Consider the following 22,541-nt stretch of genomic DNA (forward strand, 5'->3'; position numbering starts at 1 on the left):
TGGTAGAATTGAATAGCAAGAACTCTAGGCTTTAAACCTTGTTTAATAGAATCGCTTAGGGATAAGTGGGTTCTACTTGGCATAAATTGGTTATTTTTAATTGTAACTTTTTTATATTTGGAAAAATCATAAAGAGGAAATACTAACTAATTATTGAAAAATATTGGGTAGTCATTTAGGAATCATTTGCATATCAAAGGGCCTTCCATTATAAATATATCATATTAACACCGATAATATTACATTCCATTGATGGGGACAAACCTTGGTTTCTTGATCAAATTAATCAAATTCTCTTAACAAAATAGCTTTTCTTGACAATTCAAAATTACAAAACTCTTTTTAAACTAACGGAGTCGAACTACGGCTTAAGTCAAGTTTCACACTATTCAAGTAGCCTTTTCACACCTATTCCCTGTGGGATTCGACCCCTATATTTGACATCGACCGCCTTACACCATTTATATAGGTGTAATTTGAGCGTATCAAATTTTGACATCGTTGTCGGGGAATACCGTTTTGAAATTACTAATTAGTGTGTATTTTACTTTACGTCTTCTTCTATTCCATCACACTTTGCTTGGTGTCATTAGGTAAACATGGGCGAACCGGACGAAGAGAATGTGTTTGCGGATATAGATAAGTGTATTGAGGATACAAATGCCATTGTCCCTCCTAGAGTTGACGCTGCTACCTTCATAGTGGAACACAGTCTAATCCTACTATATAGATCAGTAATTTTCTTCTTCAAGCAATTACCGGGAGAGCATCTACATGAGGCATGGGATAGATTCAAGCTATATTTGGTGAGGTCACTGAATCATGGTTTTCTGGATAATATTTTGTTGGAGATGTTTTATATGTGCTTGGATCCTATGAATCAATCGATAGCCAAAAATGCGGCAGATGGATCATTTATGGATAGAACATTTGCAAGGATCACACAAATCCTCGACAAAATGGCCGAACATAACCAAGTTTGGCATGCAGAAGACACCAAGGGTGGAATTGCATATAGTACTCCTTCCTTGACCAACATGATTAAGGAGAACCAAGAAAGAGATCAAGTAATTGTCGGGATTGCTACCAATGTCAATGTGTTGACAATAATGCTCTGTTACACCCCATGTTTTCGTACGTGAAACTACGCCATAAGTAAATTGATGAAAGCTCAGAAATGTGATGTTACATTTCGCGTTTTCGTATGTTAAAGTTTCGTCGTAAGTTAATCGACGTAAGTTCGGGAATGAGATTATTTTGAGATTATAAGTATTACGCTATTTCAAACAAGTGATAAGTAAATTCGTGAAGGTGAGAAGGTAAGCGAATCGAAGAAAATGAGTTTCGTCGAAGTTTGACATTTTGAGATAAAATACGGTCTAAGCTATAATACCCGATATTTATGGACTAGGGTCATATAAGGTACCATATGACCATGATAGTTGGATACACAAAGTGTGTTAAAAGTGAGTAGTATTTTAAGTAATTTGAGATAATTCTTAATTATGTGGGTAATTAGTTAATTATTGGATTAGTGGGGGATTAATAAGTTGATTAAGGAATTGGGGGGGGGGGGGTAATTAATTAAGATCTTGGATAAAGCCTAAAAGGACCCAATGTGGGAAAAAGTCAAATGGGGTGATAAGTGACTCTTTGGTTTGCATACCATGTGGCATATTTAGAAAAATGATTGGCCAAGTCATCCACAAGAGTGGGGCCCACAACCCCCAATTTTAAGAAACTTTCCCATCATTAAGAATGAGATGCTTATGCTTGCTAAGCTAACGGATGAAATCTCAAAACAAGGAGTTTATATGAAATCTTCAACAAAAGTAACGAATGAAGCTCAACAATTCGTATGAAACTGCAGCAGCGTGAAATCGCGATTCTAAGGGAGTACGGTACAATCTTTCTCAATAATATCATATGGATGTTTTCCTAATTCGATCCACCATTACGCGTTCTTTGCAAAAGACGTGTGTTAGAGGGATTGTCAAGAGAATCGGTTCAGGTATGTTAAGGCTATTCCTTCTTTCTTTTTGGCATGATCCAAATGATACAAACGAAACGAGCAAAATACGCAACTTTCATAAATGACTCTATTCATAGAAATACTAGGGGTGTCTATATTCTTGAGTCCCCATGTGTCTTATTATTATATCTTCTGTTCATGGGCCTTAGAAAAATATGTAGTTGATAAAGTTATCCGAAAGGCATATTGATCTTATGCATTCTGAGAAATCTTATTAACACACTTCTTATGCATTTCATGCATTTATACATGTACATTAACCCATGACCAGATGACATTATATACGCGTATATTATATGTATATGGGATACGGGAAAAGGTTACAACGTTATATACGCATCACCACCTGATTAGTTGGTATACGTTGATGATTTGCCCACAGGGGCTGAGATGATATGATGGGATGCCCTCACAGGCTTGATGATGTTATGAACGCATATACCTATGCATGGTATAACATTTATACGCATACGCATGACATTATAAATATTAAATGATTCATAGAGCTATTCAGACATACATGCAGAGTCTGTTACTCCATGTTCCTCTCATGTCTATTATTTACTGATTTTCATTCCTTACATACTCGGTGCATTATTTGTACTGACATCCCATTTGCCTGGGGACACTGCGTTTCATGCCCGCAGGTCCTGATAGACAAGTTAAGAGTCCTCCAAGTAGGCTATTAGCTCAGCGGAAGGTGGTGCACTCCATTTGCTCCGGAGTTATTTATTTGGTCATGTATTGATTAGTATGGCGGGGCGCTGTCCCGACCTTTATGGTGTTTATCTACTCTTAGAGGCTAGTAGACATATGTCATGTACGTGAAAGATTGTATGGCCTTGTCGGCCTATGTTCAGTGTACGAGTGGTCACTTTGGTCTTATATGCCCGTATGTCATATGTATAAGTTTGTATTACATATTGGGTTGTCTAATGTTGAGTAGTTCCTCATGTTTTATTCTACTTATCTCACGACAACCTCTCCGACTCATTTACCTATGATAGTATGATACGAAATATACGTTATATTGGTACTCGATTGAGTAAGATACTGGGTGCCCGTCGCGGCCCATCAGTTTGGGTTGTGAAAAAAGTGGTATCAGAGTTGTTCTGTACGAGGGAGTCTACAAGCCGTGTCTAGTAGAGTCTTGTTTATGGGTGTGTTATGCACCACACTTATAAGCAGGAGGCTACAAGGCATTTAGGACTGTCACTTGTTCTTCGTACTCTAGATCGTGTGGTAGAGCTCAGTTATAAGAATTCAAACTCTTAAACTCTATTTTACTCGTAATACAATGACGCCTACATCCAAAAGACAGCTGGTAAGAGATTGACTATGGCCGTGGAAAAGTTGGGTCAGAAGAACCCGATTTTTGCATGATGCTTATGATGAGTAAATATAAGGTCTTCAGCAGATCATATATGTACTAAGATATGTAAAGCTTCTTGATAAGGAGCCTTAAGGCAAGAATATCTATCCACCCATATGGTGAAAAGAAATGAGAGATTTAGAAGGTAGATACAAGTTTCAACAAGTAAAAGAAGCAAGGTGAAGGAGGGTATGAGCTACCCGGTTAATGAAGATTATCAGTATTTACAATTCAGGCAGAGAAATATAAGCCTTTTGAGTTACCCTCAACAGTAATAGAGGTATGTATAATCGGCCACACCTATCTCAGTTATGCCCTATGAGAGCTAACAGATATGGTTTAAGAGAAGGACGGGATATCAGGATCTGGCTGGGGTTAGAGTAACCCAAAATGGTGGATGGATTGTTAGTGTTAGTTGACATTTTCGAAGGATAGGTAGTGCAAACGTGGTAATGGATCTTCTTGTGAGACACCCAGATGGTGCACTCTAAAATAGTACAGCTAGATATGAGTACTACAAAGAATGGCACTGGAATCCTGGAAGGGATAAATATTATCTTAGTTCATTAGTAGAGAAAGAATGTTAGGCAACCCGAAGAGCCAGTAGATGGAGCAAGGGGAGCTAAAAGCAAATGATGTCTTGTTGAAGTTTTCAGAATAAAGTGATAGATAGAAATATTAGCAGGGAAATAAGAAGAGAGTTAATGAAGCATTATGAGTAAGATGTGATACATAGATGACAACGGTAGATAAAAAAATGGCAGTATTACAGAGTCTATAGTCAAGTGAAGGAAAAGATGAGAGGTGACAGGCCTTGAGACAACAAAAGAATATAGGCCATAAAGTCATATCCTCATTTTGAGAAATAAGTTCGTGACTCTAGCGTGATTACCAGAAGGAAAAGTTAGACCCCAGAGTAATAGAAATCAGTATGGGCTGGTGAACAAGATAAACTAAACATGAATTAGGGACTGAGTGATTTGATAATAGTCGACATCATGAGAATTTCAGATTGCATTCTGGCAATAATAGAATGGACGACAGAAGAATAACCTTTAAAGGTCATTCAGGAAGATGCTTCCCTAAAGCAAGCAATGTGAGCAAAGTTAAGCTTAAGGGACTATGTATGCCAGTTACACTAAGTGTCACCCTCGTGAGTAAGGAATTTTGTTATCCTTGGTACAGTAGATTACCGCAAGGCGAGTGAGGGTCATCGATAATGTGAAAAGACGCCAAAGATAAAGATGTAAAACATCTATAGGTAGATCGTTGTGGCACTAAATCTTAGTACTCCCCTAAAGGGGGGAATATGGAGTGATGTGGCACTAAGTCAGAATTAAATGGTTTTAGTAACTATGGAATGGTAAAGTGAGAATGCGATAAAAATGAGAAAGGGATAAGGTTGCGCTCATTCAAATCCTACAGATATGCAACAATTCTAGAACATTATGCAAACACGACGTCAAGGAGAGGAAGTAAGGGTTCCTTCCCGAGATGTTATTAATAGATAAGGAGCCAGTGCGAGACGTAAGTTAAGACAAAGGAAATAGCCCAAGAAATATTACGCGGAATGTTGATATGAGAATGGGCCAATGAATAGTTAGCAGTTGATTCAGGAAGAGTCTAGTTATGGCTAGACAAAAGGACACAAATAAATTAATAGATCGTGCAAGATAAATGTATTGAACCCCAGCATAGGGAATTCAGTCTCGCAGCTATGAAATCGCAATTGTTGAAAATAAAAAAATTTTAGATAGGAGTTAGGGTAGTTAAAGGTACCGTATGAGTGTTACTAAAATAAAAAAGAGTGCCACTAGGAAGACAGTCAAAATATCAATTCAGGAGCAACCCTACAAGCACAAGGGAGTAGAGGTAAGTAACTACGGATAATTATAGGCGAGGAAGGACATCAAAAAAATTCCGTCGAGTATACGATGTAATAAGCTCACATCTTTACAAGAGTCAGAAGGTCTTCCCTAAATACTACAATGAAAGACTAGCTGAGGAAATAAGGAAGAAGGCTTCAACCTAAGCATAGTGACCTAAAGAGGAAATTTTCTTGTAATAACAGTCTCACAACAACAATGTATGCACTCCATAAGAAAGTGGCACCTATCGTGGCTAATGAACGGGAAAAAGAAAAAAATTCAAAAGTAATATTCGAGATCATATGAGTTGCATGAAAATTCCGGCATTCGTGAAAACTAAGATAAGCTAAGTATGCACGCAACAAGGGGGAAGAAAGACCAGGAAAAGTAATAACTTATGTTTAAAGAAAGCTGAGAAGGAACGAAAGGAATTATTCGATCAATGATCCAGAGTTAGTTACGTTATGAACACACTTAAGATTTCAGAGTATTATCCACGCAGCATATATGGTGACAATCATACAGCCGTAGAAGACTCCGGTATAAGTTAAAAGAAAAAAATTAAGTCCAGGTCATAGACAAAGGATTGAATTATTAGAAGATTGTATCATGAATATTCCATAGCGTCCATGAAGGGCTAAAGTAATAACTAATACCAGGAGCCGCAGATCGGAAGATAGCTTAAGCCTACATAAAGGCTGGTCATAAGAAAGAGAAAACTAAAGAGTTACATCAACCAAATAAATTAGGAGTCTGATTATTAGACCCAAAAAATTATAGAAATCGTGATTGAAAACATTGACGAATCACTATTAGTGTCAGAAGTACAAGAGTACAACAACCATATTCTATGAAGAGTACCGGCCTCATAAGAAGTCAGTATGTGGATGTGAATTATACCTATGTGGAAGGAAGGTCATGAAAGAGATAGAAGATGTGATGCGAGATTTTAAGGTAAGTAAGGTAAATGTGAACAACGTACGAGATACTCAGGTGCAGAAGGTTGTGAACAATCTATACTTCAGATAGAGGGCTAGAAACGCTAGGATTCTGTATCCAGGAATGATAGCGGCGCCGTCAGTGGCATATTTTCCAGCCTATGGGTTCTAGGTATCGAGAAGTCTAATTAAGAGAGTAAAGAAGAGTTAGAGGCGATGTGATGTCTCGCTTGATGTTCCAGAATGACATAAGGAAATCTATGATGCAAGCAAGTTTAAGGAAGGTTGCGAGTAGTATAAATAGATATGTGTAAGTCGCAAGCTAAACTATGGTAAAGTGACAAGGTTTTTGGAAGACAGGAGTAAGGATAAAAAAAGGGCGAGTGAGAAGGTGACGACAATGGATAAATCCTCGGTATTAAGCCCATGAAAACAAGAGATCTAATGGTTTCTCTAAGTTATAGAAAGCTCAGTATAGCCTGAATGAACTCAAAAGAGTCCAAGACTAATAGCATTAAGAAGAGATGGAATGCTTCCCTGGTAGTAGAATAAGGGTGCAATTGTGATAGATAAGGATGACGTTTGGGCCTTCGATTGAGTAATGATTTGAAGAAAAAAAAGGGATTTCACGGACAACACAAGATTAAAATACCCACGTAAGGTGAATCACATTGGGATGCTATGAAATACAGTTATGGAAGTATGGTATCGCCCCCAGGTGGATTAGGAAAATCACTTCAAATGTTCCTCGATAAGACGTGAGCCCTAGCGGCAGTGTTACATAAGAGGTCAAGTTATCAGTGGTAGATTATAGATCAACATTAAGGTGAATCAACAATGGATGGATAAAAGTTACAAAGTATGAGATGAGATTAGGCCATTAGTCTTAAGATGAACAGTAATAAAGAAGCATTAAAGGACTTAGATTTATACATTTAGGATGAGCAACGAGAGTAACCTGGAGTTTGGTAGCAGACCTCAGTAAAGATAAATCGAAGTAAGAGTGATGGTATAGTATGGCCTAATTTGATGTAGTAAAGCGAATGACGCCCAGAGGGACAACTTGTCATAATTCTGTATATGTTCACAAAGTGAGGCCTAGAGATTGGCTAAAAGCTAGAGGAAAGAGTCGCATAGGCGCACATACAAGAAAAAAGTCGTACATGCTGCATGACAGAAGGTAGCAAAAGTTACGGGAATGGAAGAATTCCGACCACAGGCCGTGGTGTGAGAAAGAGGCCTAACAGGGGGAATGCCCTGGCCTTTGGATTTATTCACAAAACATTTGCCTAGATGGCTAAAGTATTCGGAAGACATAGGTTATGAAAATGATAAGATCATCAGTCAACATTCGAGGACGAATGTTCCAAAGAGGGGAATGATGTTACACCCTATATTTTCGTACGTGAAAGTACGCCATAAGTAAATTGATGAAAGCTCGGAAATGCGATGTTACATTTTGCGTTTCGTACATTAAAGCTTCGTCGTAAGTTAATCGACATAAGTTTGGGAATGGGATTATTTTGAGATTTAAGTATTACGCTATTTCAAACAAGTGATAAGTAAATTCGTGAAGGTGAGAGGGTAAGCGAATAGAAGAAAATGAGTTTCGTCGAAGTTTGACATTTTGAGATAAAATACGGTCTAAGCTATACCCAGTATTTATGGACTAGTGTCATATAAGGTACCACATGACCATGATAGTAGGATACATAAAGTGTGTTAAAAGTGAGTAGTATTTTAAGTAATTTGAGATAATTCTTAATTATGTGGGTAATTGGTTAATTATTGAATTAATGGGGGATTAATAACTCTATTCATAGAAATACTAGGGGTGTCTATATTCTTGATTATCCATGTGTCTTATTATTATATCTTCTGTTCATGGGTCTCAAAAAAATATGTAGTTGATAAAGTTATTCGAAAAGCATAGTGATCTTATGACATTCCGAGAAATCTTATTAACGCACTTCTTATGCATTTGATGCATTTATACATGTACATTAAGCCATGACCAGATGGTGTTATATACGCGTATATTATATGTATATAGGATACGGGAAATGGTTACGACGTTATATATGCACCACCACCTTATCAGCTGGTATACGTTGATAATTTGCCCACAGTGGCCGAGATGAGATGATGGGATGCCCTCACAGGCTTGATGATGTTATGAACGCATATACCTATGCATGGTATGACATTTATACGCATACGCATGAAATTATAAATATTAAATAATTCACAGAGCTATTCAAACATACATGTCGAGTCTATTACTCCATGTTCCTCTCATGTTTATTATTTACTGATTTTCATTCCTTACATACTCGGTACATTATTTGTACTGACATTCCTTTTGCCCGGGGACACTATATTTCATGCCCGCAGGTCCCGATAGACTAGTTGAGAGTCCTCCAAGTAGGTTATCGGCTCAGCGGAAGGTGTTGGTGCGCTCCATTTGCTTCGGAGTTATTTATTTGGTCAGTATGATTTGGTCATGTATTGATTAGTATGGCGGGGACCTGTCCCGACCTTTATGGTGTTTATCTACTCTTAGAAGCTTGTAGACATATGTCATATACGTGAAAGATTGTATGGCCTTGTCGGCCTATGTTCAGTGTACGAGTGATCATTTTGGTCTTATAGGCCCGTATGTCATATGTATAAGTTTGTATTATATGTTGGGTCGTCCAATGTTGAGTAGTTCCTCATGTTTTATTCTACTTATCTCACGACAGCCTCTTTGGCTCATTTACCTATGATAGTATGATATGAAAGATACATTACGTTGGTACTCGGTTGAGTAAGGTACCGGGTGCCCGTCGCGGCCCATCGGTTTGGGTCGTGACATGCTCACTGAAAGCCAAACAAAGAAAGTGAATATTATGGAAGATGTGCAACCAATGTCAGATGAGGACTATGAAGAAGCAAATTATATCAACAATTCACAATGAGGATATCAAAGACCACCCTACCAAGGTTCCAGACAACCACACCAATAGAGATCTAACCCGCAAGGGAAAGGTAACCTATAATGGAGAAACGACCAAGGTAGTCCAAATCAAGGAAATTGGAGTAATAACAACAACAACTTCTCAAATCGGAGTTCAAACCTCTATGTTCCACCAAAGGGGCAATATTCCAACTCTCCATATTGGAAGGAGAGTTCTTCAAGTGATTCCAAGTTGGAAAGCATTCTTGAAAGAGTATTGCAAAATCATGAGAGATCCAACACTTCAATGAAAAATATGACCAAGCTTGTGGGTTCTCACACCGCATCTATTCAAAAGTTGGAGATGCAAATGAGGGATTTATCAAGAGAACAGAACCCAAAGCAAAAAGGGATGCTCCCAAGTGATGCTATTGCAAATCCAAAAGGTAGTGGGAGTGGCCCAACTTCTCATTGCATGTCCATTACAACTCAAAGTGGGAAACTACTTCAAGGAGAGAATGAACAAGTGGTTGAAGTAGAAGATTCTGAACAAGAAGTCGAGGGATAAGTTGCGGTGCCAAATGTTGTTGAATTGGAAAGATTCCCGAAGAAGGTGAAAGCTCAAGAAGTGAACCATGAAGAGGTTAAGGAGAAGGTAATAGAGGCACCAAAACCTCTAGCACCAATTCATAGACATCCTCCTCTTTTCCCCCAAAGACTAGCTAGAAGGGTTGATGATAGCAAATTCGAGAAGTTCTATGACATCCTAAAGCAATTATCGGTGAACATTCCATTTGTGAAAGCGTTTCAAGAGATGTCGGGTTTTGCTAAGTACTTGAAGGACTTGATCACTAAAAAGAAAACCACAAAGAATGAAGTGGTGAATGTCATTCACCGGGTTAGTTTCATCATTGCAACAACTGTCGTCCAAAAGAAAGAGGACCTGGGAGCCTTCACCATTCCATGCACCATTGGATTGCGTGACTTTTCATGAGCCCTTTGTGATAATGGGGCTAGCATTAACTTAATGTCTCTTGCTATCTACAAGCAAGTGGGATTGGGAATTCCTAGGCCTATAAGTATGAGGTTGCAAATGGCTGACCGTTGAATAAAGCGACCGGTGGGAATAGTTGATGATGTGCTTGTGAAAGTGGGGACGTTTCTCCTCCTCGCCGACTTTGTTATTCTAGATTGTGCTATTGATAAAGAGATCCCTATCATCTTAGGGAGACCATCCTTGCTACCGGGAGAGCAAACATGGACTCAGAACGAAATGAGATTAAGTTCCGGGTTAATGACGAAGAAGTTACCTTCCAAGCAAGTAAGGGTATGAAATTGCCACATGTATACAAGAGTATCTCAATCATTGATGTTGTTGATGCGGTAGAGGATGCCATCGAGGTGAAGATTGAATAGGAATGCCTTGGTAAGGCATTGGCAGTTATTTTGGTGAATTTTGATGGTGAGGACATGGAAGGATACGTGGAATCGGTAAATGCGTTAGAAGGGCTTGGTTCCTACACTTATGCACCAAAGAAGATTTCTCTTGACTTAGAGAATAGAGTCACTCCTCCCGCTAAGCCTTCAATTATCGAGCCACCACAACTTGAGCTCAAGCTAGTTCTGCAACACTTAAGGTATAAATTTCTTGGGTCTAATGAAACTCTACCCGTAATTGTTTCTTCTTTGTTGAATGATGTGCAGGTTGAACACTTATTGGATACCTTGAGAGAGCACAGGTAGGCCATTGGTTGGACTATAGCAGATATTCGAGGGATTCCCGCCGGAATTTGTGAGTACAAGATACACCTGGAGGAAGAGAGCAAACCTAGCGTGGAGCTCCAAAGGAGGTTAAATCATTCCATGCAAGAGGTGATGAAGAAAGAAATCATAAAATGGTTGGATGTCGAGGTTGTCTACCCCATTGCCGATAGTCCTTGGGTGAGTCCGGTGCAATGTGTGCTGAAGAAAAGGGGCATGACTATGATTCAATATGATAAAAATGAACTCATCCCAATGAGGACGGTAACTGAGCGGAGAGTTTTCATGGACTACCAGAAGCTCAATAGTGCTACTTGCAAAGACCATTTCCCTATGCTTTTTATTGTTCAAATGCTTGATCGGCTAGCGGGAAAGTCATTTTATTGCTTCTTGGATGGTTAATCCGGCTACAACCAAATCAACATAGCCTTAGAGGACCAAAAGAAGATGACATTCACATGTCCGTATGGAACCTTTGCTTTTAGTCCGTACCATCTGGGCTATGCAATGCCTCATGTGCCGTAGAATTTCGGCACTTTAGATACCAATTACATAGACTTTAACTCGTCTTTTAAAACACTTTTAGTTATATCTTATCAAGTTTTGGTGTTTTGCAGTGTATCAGACTTGAAGAACCAAGAACACAGAAAAGAAGACAAAAACCCACAGAAGGGCGAATGGTAAAAGCTCCCGGGTCTTCTTTCTTTTGAACGGTAGTTGTTGCAATGATGGAGCTAACCCGGTGAGTCACATCCACCACTTCATTTTTGGTGGTTTTCTTCTTGGTGATTAAGTCCTTCAATTACTTGGCAAAACCCGACATCTCTTGAAATGCTTCCACAAATGGAATGTTCACCGATAATTGCTTGAGAATGTCATAGAATTTCTCGAGTTTGCTATCATCAACCCTCCTAGCAAATCTTTGAGGGAAAAGAGGGGATGTATAGGAATTGGTGCTAGAGCTTTTGGTGCCTCCTTTACCTTTTCCTTAACCTATTCATGGTTCACTTCTTGAATTTTCACCTTCTTTAGGAGTCTTTCAGCTTCAACAACAATTGGCACCTCAACTTGTGCCTCAACCTCTTGTTATGGATATTCCACTTCGACCACTTGTTAATTCTCTCCTTGAAGTATTTTCCCACTTCTATTTGTGATTGCCATTCAATGAGAAGTCGGACCATTCCCATTACCTTTTGGATTTGCTATTGTGTCACTTGGGAGTGTGCCCTTTTGCTTCGGATTTTGCTCTCTTGATAGATCTCTCATTTGCATTTCTAACTTTTGTATGGATGCGGTGTGAGAACCCACAAGCTCAGTCATGTTCTTCATTGAAGTGTCAGATCTTTCTTGATTTTGCAACACTCTTTCAAGCATGTTCTCCAATTTGGACTCACTTGAAGAACTTTCCTTCCAATGCGCAGAGTTAGAGTGTTGCCCCTTTGGTGGAACATAGGGGTTTGACCTCTGATTGGAATAGTTGTTGTTGTTGTTGTTACTCCAATTACCTTAGTTTGAACTATCTTGATCATTTCGCCATTGTTGTTGGCCTTGCCCGTGTGGGTTAGACCTCCATTGATTTTGTTGCCCAGGACCTTGATAGGGTTGTCTTTGATAACCGCCTTGAGCGTTGTTGACATAATTTGCTTCTTCGTAATCCTCGTTTGACAAGGGTTGCACATCTTCCACAACATTTACTTTTTTTGTTTGGCTTTCAGTAAACATCTTGGTCAACACATTGATGTTAGTAGCAAGCCCGACAATTACTTGATCTCTTTCTTGGTTCTCCTTAATCATTCTGGTCAAGGAAGGAGTACCATATTCAATTCCACTCGTAGTGTCTTCCGAGTGCCAAGCTTGGTTATGGTTTTCCATCTTGTCAAGAATTTGCATGACCCATGTAAATGTTTTATCCATAAAGGATCCATCAGCTGCATTTTTGGCTATGGATTGATTCAAAGGATCCAAGCCCATAAAAAACTTCTCCAACAAGATGTTGTCCAGAAAACTATGATTCAGCGACCTCACTAAATATAACTTGAATCGATCCCATGTCTCATGTAGATGTTCTCCCGGTACTTGCTTGAAGAAGAAAATTTTATCCCGGAGCTCTGACTTCTTGCTTTGCGGGAACCATTTAGCTAGGAAAGCTCGAACGAGTTCGGGCCAAGTATGAATGGAATTAGGTGGTAAATTTTGGATCTATTTCCTTGCCTCTCCAGCGCACACACTCCCAAGAGGTTTCTGAGATGTTGTGTCGGATGATCATCGGTGGAATTTCTGAAACCCCCCCTGCTTTGAGCATTAGGATTAGACTATGTTCCACCTTGAAGGTGGCAGCATCAACTATTGGAGGGACAATGGCATTTGTGTCCTCAATATACTCATCTATATCCGCAAAAGGGTTCTCTTCTTCCAACTCGGCCATGCTTACCTAGTAACACCAGGTAAAGCAAGCAAAGTGTGATGGAATAGAAGAAGACATAAAGTAAAGCATACACTAAATAGTAATTTCAAAACCGTATTCCCCGGCAACGGTGCCAAAATTTTGATACGCTCAAATTACACCTAAATAAATTGTGCAAGGCAGTTGATGTCAAATATAATAACCCAACTAGGTTGGGGTCGAATCCCCCAGGGAATAGGTGAGAAAAAGTTACTTGAATAGTGTGAAACTTGACATAAGTCGTAATCCTACTCTGTTAGCTTAAAAGAGAGTGTTATAATTATGAGCTATCGAGAAAACTATTTTGTTATGAGAATGTAATTAATGTGATTAAGGAAACCAAGGTTGTGTCCCCATCAATGGAATGTAATGCTATCAGTGTTAATATGATATATTTCTAATGGAAAGTCCTTTGATATGCAAATGGTTTCTAAGTGACTACCCAATATTTCCCAATAGTTGGGTAATATTTTCTCTTTATGATTTTCCCAAATATAAAAGAGTTACAATTAAAAATAACTAATTTATGCCAAATAGAACCCACTTATTCCTAGGTGATTCTATTAAACAAGGTTTAAAGCCTTGAGTTTTTGATATTCAATTCTACCAAACCCTAACCCACTTTTCCAAGTAAAGCTAGAGTGAAATGGAATTAGTTAATGTTTGCAACCACTAACAATAAATGAATAAATATCAATCAACCATTATATATAAATTCAATAGTAAACACCCATTAACATTACACTCATTTAGGGTCCACAACCTTAGTATTTACAGTTAGCTACTTATACTAGAATCCAAGAACAAAGCAATAAATAAAGTCATAAAGCTTACAAAGATATAAGATTCTCTCTTCACACGCTTCCAAAACAATGGTGTATTCAATGCCTTTAATGTAGCCTCTTTTTCAGACAAGATGTCCCACAAAAACCCTAGTAAATCTATTTATAATGGGCCAAAAACCGGGAAATTTAGACAAAAATGCCCCTGTAAAACACATCTGCGACCGCAGAATGGGTCGCAAATCGTGTATGCGGTCCGCAGAATTATAAGGTCACCGCATAATTGCATGCCCAGTTGCCCAATTCTCTGTCGTAGATCCATTATGCGGTCTGCATATTATGCGACAGCAGATTGCGTCGCAAAGAGTGCTCTCATGGAATATCATTTGCACTTATGCGGTCATTATGCGATCCTCAGAAGCGTTATGCGACCGTATAATGGACCGCATATTTATCTCTTCATGAGCCGGACTAGCTGCTTCAGTCTGCAGTTGGTTTGAGGCTCGCACAACACTTCTGCGGTCACAAACCTGCCGCATTTCCCATCCCGAACCAAGTCAGTACCCAATAACCTAGCCTCACCCAACTCAAACCAACCCACCGGAGACCGACACCGCCTCTGATACAAAACCTCATACGGAGCCATCTGAATGCTCAATTGGTAGCTGTTGCTGTAGGAAAATTCGACAAGCGGTAGAAAGTGATCCCCCGCACCCCCGAAGTCTATGACAGAAGCGCCGTAGCACAATATCTGAATAGTGCGCTCGGACTGTCTGTTCGTCTGAGGGTGGAATGTTGTACTCAACTCAACTCGTATGCCCAACTCTTGCTCCACTGCTCTCCAAACCTGCATGACCCGATCAAAAATGATGGACACCGGCACACCGTGCAGGCGAACAATCTCGCGAATGTAGATCTCAGCCAACCGCTCCGAAGAATAAGTAACCCCAACTGGAATGAAATGCACGGACTTGGTCAACTGATCCACAATTACGCAAATAGCATCAAACTTCCTCGGTGTCCGTGGGAGCCAAACTACGAAGTCCACGGTGATACACTCCCATTTCCACGCCGGACTCTCAAGCCTCTGAAGCAATCCGCCCGGTCTTTGATGCTCGTAATTCACTTGCTGTCAATTTAGGCACCGAGCTACAAACCCCACTATGTCTTTCTTCATCCTTCTCCACCAATAGTGCTGCCTCAAGTCCTAATACATCATTGCAAAATCTGAATGAATGGAATAACGTGAACTGTATGCCTCCTCAAGATTCAACTCATGTAGCCCATCTACATTAGGTACACAGATCTGACCCTGCATCCTCAACACCCCATCATCCCCAATAGTAACCTCCTTGGAATCACAGTGCTGAACCGTGTTTTTAAGGACAAGCAAATGGGGATCATCAAACTGGCACACTCTGATGCGATCATATAAGGAAGATTGAGAAACCACACAAGCTAGAACCCGACTGGGCTCCGAAACATCTTATCTCGCGAAACGATTGGCCAAGGCCTGAACATCTGATGCAAGCGATCTCTCACCAACAGGAATAAATGCAAGGCCACCCATACTCACCGCCTTTCTACTCAAGGCATCGGCCACCACATTGGCCTTCCCGGAATGATACATAATGGTAATATCATAGTCCTTTAGCAGCTCCAACCATCTCCGCTGCCTAAAATTTAGATCATTTTTTTAACAAGTGCTGGAGACTCCGAATTTTCATTAATACCTCACAAGACACACTGTAGAGATAATTCCTCCGAATCTTTAATGCATGAACGATGGCTGCCATCTCCAAATCATAAATAGGGTAGTTCTTATCACGAGGCTTCAACCGGTGTGAAGCATAAGCAATCACTCTACCCTCCTGCATTAAGACAGACTCAATACCAATCCATGAAGCATCATAATACACTCTATAAGAGCCCGACATTGAAGGTAAGACTAGAACTAGAGTTGTGGTCAAGGCAGGCTTTAGCTTCTGAAAGCTCTCCTCACATTCATCCAACCACCTGAATGGAGCACCCTTCAGGGTCAACCTGGTCAAAAGCGCTGCAATGGATGAGAAACCCTCCACAAAGCGACTACAATATCCAGCCAAGCCAAGAAAGCTCCGAATCTCTGTAGCTGAAGACGGTCTGGGCCAACTTTGAACCGCCTCTATCTTCTTTGGATCAACCTTAATCCCCTCACTAAACATCACGTGCCCCAAGAACGCCACCGAACTGAGCCAAAAATCACACTTGGAGAACTTGGCATAAAGCTTCTCCTCCCTCAACCTCTGTAGTACAATCCTCAAATGTTCGGCATGCTCCACCCTGCTATGCGAGTACACCAGGATATCATCAATGAATACTATGACAAACAAGTCAAGATATGGCTGAAATATATTATTCATCAGATGCATGAATGCTGCTAGGCCATTGGTCATCCCAAAAGACAATACAAGGAACTCATAATGACTGTAACAAGTCCTGAATGCCGTCTTTAGAATATGCCCCATACTTCAAATCGATCGTAGAGAACACCCTCGCTCCTTGAACCTGATCAAATAGATCATCAATGCGCGGCAAAGGATACTTGTTCTTGATTGTAACTTTGTTCAACTGACTATAGTGGATGCAAATCCGCATAATACCATCCTTCTTCTTCAGAAACAGAACTGGTGCACCCCAAGGCGACATACTAGGCCTAATAAACCCCTTATCAAGAAGCTCCTGAAGCTGCTCTTTTAGTTCCTTCAACTCAGCTGGCGCCATATGATATGGAGGAATGGAAATGGGCTGAGTGCCCTCCACCAAGTCAATACCAAAATCAATATCGATGTCGGGTGGCATGCACAGCAGGTCTGCACGGAACACATCCAAAAAGTCTCGCGCTACCGAAACAGAATCAATAGTAGGAGTATCAGCACCAACATCTCTCACAGAGGCCAATCATGACAAACACCCCTTCCCAACCATTCGTTGGGCCTTCAAATATGATATCACCCTGCTCGGAACATAATCTAGAGAACCTCTTCACTCAATCCTTGGCAACCCCGACATCGCCAACATCACGGTCTTTGCGTGACAATACATAATAGCATGACATGGAGACAACCAATCCATACCCAAAATCACAGTCGAAATCATCCATACTAAGCAATAAGAGGTCAAATCTAGTCTCCAATCCCCCAATAGTCACCACACACGACCGATATACACGGTCCTCAATAATAGTATTTCCCACCATCGTAAATACATGAACAGGTGAGACTAAGGACTCGTGGGGCATATCAAAATAACGAGCAACATATGATGATACATACGAATAAGTGGAACCAAGGTCAAATAATATAGAAGCATCCCTGTGACATACCGTATGTGATGCAACATAATGAAAACCTCACGTACTCACACTCTCAGAGCACTCAATCTAACTATCTCAATTCTCTCTCGTCACACTCAGTCACCCAGCACTGTATGGTACCTGTTGTGGCATGCAGCCCGATCCACATATAGCCAAAAGACCTGTTGCGGTTCACAACCCGATCCACAAATAGCCATAAGGCTTGTTTCTGCGTGCAACCCAATCCACATATAGCCATAAGTCTTGTTGCGGCGTGTAACTCAATCCACATATAGCCATAAAGCTTGTTGCGGTGTGCAACCCAATCCATAAATCTCACTCAACACGGCTCTCAGGCCCTAACTCAGTCATCCATCTCTTCGGTCTCTCGGGCTCACCACACTCATGCTACGCAGACCAAATCAATGACGCATGATGTCACAATAATGATACAGAGACTGCGATATGATATGCAATGATGAATGCGACTGAGTACATAACTGCAAATTAAGCAAATAATCTCAACAGCAAATGAACGACCACTGTGGGTCTAAACAGAATTAACATATAGCCTAACATGAATCGGTGGCTCAATTACTCTAACACATAGAGATAACATAAATGGCTACAAGGTCTGATGACTACACTGTACCACAGAATCAATCGGATCGCAAATTTCTACGGTGCACGCCTACACGCCCGTCACCTAGCATGTACGTCATCTCAACACCAATCACATAACAAGTAACTTAGGGATTCGTACCCTCAGAACAAATTTTAGAAGTGTTACTCACATCAAACCATGAAAATCTATACTCCAATAAGCCCTTGCCTCGCGAATCGGCCTCCGAACGCCTCAAATCTAGCCACAAACAATTTGATACAATCAACACGAGCTATAGGAATCAATTCTATATGAAAATGCTAAGTTCTTAATCAAAAGTCAAAAAGTCAACCCCGGGCTCACGTCTTGAAACCCAACAAAAGTTACAGAATCCGAACACCCATTCAACCACGAGTCCAACAATACCAAATTTACCAAATTTTGACACCAAATCGTCGCTCAAATCACCAAATTTAACTCCCCATTCCCTAGCCCAAAACTCTCAAAATTCCTCCTTAAAACACATAAAGTAGGTGGGAAATTCAACGGGTAATCAATGTTATTGAACAAAATTGACCAAAAGTGGCTTACCTCAAGAAATCACTCGAAACCCCTCACAAAAAGCGTATTAATCCGAGCTTGCAATGTCCAAAATGATTAAAAATCTCTCAACCCTTGAATTTATATTCTGCCTAGTGCTTTCGCACTTGCGGGGCAAAACTCCGCACCTGCAGAATCGTTTCTGCGATAAAAATCCCGCTTCTATGAAAATTCACTAGATTCTACAAGGTTTGCACCTGCGCTCCAAGATCCGCACCTGCGGAAGTGCTTCTGCGACCATCTGTCCGCTGTTGCGAAGACAACTTCATTTCCTCATTATGTGCATCTGCAGAGGCTTGATCGCATCTGTGGGCTCGCAGATGCGGAGGATCCCTCGCCCCTGCGACACACCCTAGGCCAGCCCCAACTCATCTTTTGTGCAACATCCATTGCACCGGTGGCGCCGCACCTACGGCTAATCCCCTCGCAGGTGCGATCACACCAGAAGGCCAAAAATCTCAGCAATGCTTCAAGTCCAACTTTTGATCCGTTAACCATATGGAATCCACCCGAAGCCCCTAAGACTTAAACCAAACATACCAACAAGTCCTAAAATATGATACGAACTTAGTCGAGGCCTCAAATCACATCAAACAACATCAAAAAGATGAATCGCACCACAATTCATGCCTAATGAAAACTAATGAATTCCAACTTCTACAATCGTTGCCAAAACCTATCAAATCAACTCCGATTGACCCCAAATTTTGCACATAAGTCATAAAGGACACAATGGACCTATTCCAACTTCAGAAATCAAATTAACTACAAAGTCAACTATCGGTCAAACCTCTCAGCTCTCCAACTTCTAATATTTTCAACTTTCGCCATTTCAAGCCAAAATCACCAACAGACCTCCAAATCACTATCCGGACATACTCCTAAGTCCAAAATTGCCTTATGGAGCTTTTAGAACCATCAAAACACTATTCCAAAGCCATTTACACATAAGTCAACATCCGGTCAACCCTTTCAACTTAGGCTTCCAGCGTTGGGACTAAGTGTCCCAGTCCATTTCGAAACATCCCCGGAACCAAACCAATCATCCTGGTAAGTCACATAACAACAATTGAGCATCGAATAAGTAGTAAATGGGGGGCAACACATAAGGTCTGCGAACGCCAAAGCAGCTACCTCGATGATCTCTGAACTTGTAAAATTCTAAGATCAGCAATTACCATGCACGAAAATACCTGGATCTGTACACGAAGTGCAGGGTGTAGCATGAGTACAACCAACTCAATAAGTAACAAGCCTAACCTTTGGACTGAAACACCGACGAGCTCAACCAATATAGTACAAATACATATTTTAAGTGTATAGAAAATGTATACATGCTTCCAGGTTTAACAGTTTAGTTCAACACAGATAAAATATGACAAGTGTGACTGGTACGAGGAATATGACATCTCTATAACTATATGCCAATATGAATACTGTATGTGATGCAACACTATAAAAACCTCACGTACTCACACTCTCAGAGCACTCAATCTGACTGTCTCAATTATCACTCGTCACACTCAATCATTCAACACTGTACAGTGCATGCTGCGGCGTGCAACCCGATCCATATACAGCCATAAGGCCTATTGCAGCACGCAACTTGATCCACATATAGACATAAGGCTTGTTGCGACGTGCAACCCGATCTATATATAGCCATAAGGATTGTTGCGGCGTGCAACCCGATTCACAAATCTCACTCAGCATGGCTCTCAGGCCTTACTTAGTCATCAATCTCTCCAGTCTCTCGGGCTCACCACACTCATGCTAAGCAGCCCAAATTAATGATACATGATGTGACAATAATGATACAGAGACTGAGATATGAAATGCAATGATAAATGCGACTGAATACGTGACTGCAAATTAAGCAAATAATCTCAACAACAAACGAATGACCACTGTGGGTCTCAACAGGATAAACATATAGCCTAACATGATGTCTAATATGAATCGGTAGCTCAACTACTCTAACACATAAAGATCACATGAATGGCTACAAGATCTGATGACTACACAGTACAACAGAATCAACCAGATCACAAATTTCTATGGTGCACGCCCACACGCCCGACACCTAGATGTGTGTCACCTCAACACCAATCACATAATACGTAATTCAGCGATCCGTACCCTCAGAACCAATTTTAGTAGTGTTACTTACATCAAACCGTGCAAATCTCTACTCCAACAAACTTTTGCCTCGCAAATCGGCCGCCGAACACTTCGAATCTAGCCACAAACAATTCGATACAATCAACACAAGCTATAGGAATGAATTCCATATGAAAATGCTAAGTTCTTAATCAAAAGTCAAAAAGTCAACTCAAAAAGTCAACCCTAAGCCCACATCTCGAAATCCAACAAAAGTTATAAAATACGAACACCCATTCAACCACGAGTCCAACAATATCAAATTTACCAAATTACGATACCAAATCGTCACTCAAATCATCAAATTTAACTCTCCAATCCCTAGACCAAAACTCTTAAAATTCCATCTTAAAAACACATAAACTAGGTGGGAAATTCAACGGGTAATCAATGTTATTGAATAAAAATTCAACGGGCAAAGTACAAAATGATTAAAATTCTGGGAACCCTTCAATTTATATTCTGCCCAGTGCTTTCGCACCTACGGAATCGTTTCTGCGATAAAAATCCCGCTTCTGCGGAAATTCACTTGAGTCCACAAGGTTCCCACCAGCGCTCCAAGATCCGCACATGCAGAAGCGCTTCTGCGACCATCAGTCCGCTTCTACGAAGATAACTTCATTTCCTCATTCAACGCATCTGCGGAGCCTTGCTCGCATTTGCGGGCTCGCAGATGCGGAAGACCACTTGCGACACACCCCAGGCCTGCCCCAGCTCCTCTTATGCACCACATTCGCCACACCTTCAGCGTCGCAACTGCGGCTAATCCCTTCGCAGGTGCGATCACACTAGAAGGCAAACAATCTCAACAATGCTTCAAGTCCAACTTTCGCTCTGTTACCCATCCAGAATCCACCTGAGGCCCCTGGGATCTCAAAACAACATACCAACAAGTCCTAAAACACGATACGAACTTAGTCGAGGCCTCAAATCACACCAAACAATATCAAAAACATGAATCACACCCCAATTCAAGCTTAATGAAAACTAATGAATTTTAACTTCTACAATCGATGCCGAAACCTATCAAATGAACTCTGATTGACCCCAAATTTTGTACACAAGTCATAAATGACACAACGGACCTATTCTAACTCTCAGAATCAAATTCCAAGCTCGGTAACAACAAAGTCAACTCTCGGTCAAATCTGTCAACACTCCAACTTCTAATTTTTCCAACTTTTGCCATTTCAAACCAAAATGACCTACGGACCTCCAAATCACTAGCCGGACACACTCCTAAGTCCAAAATCACCTTAAAGAGCTATCAGAATCGTTAAAACTCCATTCCGGAGCCATTTATACATAAGTCAACATCTGGTCAACTCTTTTAACTTAGGTTTCCAACCTTGGGACACTTTGTCCCAATCCATCCCGAAACATCCCCGAAACTAAACTAATATTCCTGGCAAGTCACATAATAATAATTGAGCATAGAATAAGCAGTAAATGAGAGAATGGGGCTACAACACACAACACAACCGACCGGGTCGTTACAGAGGTACCGCCTCGTAGTCTCATTTCACAATCAAAATCATAATATTTCCTTATATCACTGCGGGAGCCTTATATTTAGTTTTGAAAATAATTTTTTCGCAAATAGCTACTCTCATTTTATCCCACATTTTCACATTGCGTGACTTCAAGTAGTTCCCCAACTAGCAACACATGTATCAAGCCCACATTATCTCACCACATGTGTATCAACC

At 40.5% G+C, this 22,541-nt stretch overlaps 1 protein-coding gene across 1 annotated transcript; it reads left to right on the forward strand.

The window, feature by feature from the left end:
- Positions 1-599: 599 nt before the first annotated feature.
- Positions 600-10,142, forward strand: LOC104121499 (uncharacterized). The gene is made up of 4 exons (XM_070180624.1): positions 600-1,067; positions 9,127-9,240; positions 9,348-9,674; positions 9,762-10,142. The coding sequence occupies exons 1-4, from the start codon at positions 600-602 to the stop codon at positions 10,140-10,142; spliced, it is 1,290 nt and encodes a 429-aa protein (XP_070036725.1).
- Positions 10,143-22,541: the final 12,399 nt, after the last annotated feature.

Source organism: Nicotiana tomentosiformis, chromosome 7 (assembly GCF_000390325.3).
Source record: "Nicotiana tomentosiformis chromosome 7, ASM39032v3, whole genome shotgun sequence".
Lineage (NCBI taxonomy): Eukaryota > Viridiplantae > Streptophyta > Magnoliopsida > Solanales > Solanaceae > Nicotiana > Nicotiana tomentosiformis.

Excerpts from the sequence above, each read along its gene's own strand:
- LOC104121499 (XM_070180624.1), top strand. The coding sequence starts at position 600 with ATGGGCGAACCGGACGAAGAGAATGTGTTTGCGGATATAGATAAGTGT. Across the intron at positions 1,068-9,126 it reads AGAACCAAGAAAGAGATCAA|ATGAGGACTATGAAGAAGCA; the intron begins GTAATTGTCGGG and ends AACCAATGTCAG. Across the intron at positions 9,241-9,347 it reads ATCTAACCCGCAAGGGAAAG|GGGCAATATTCCAACTCTCC; the intron begins GTAACCTATAAT and ends GTTCCACCAAAG.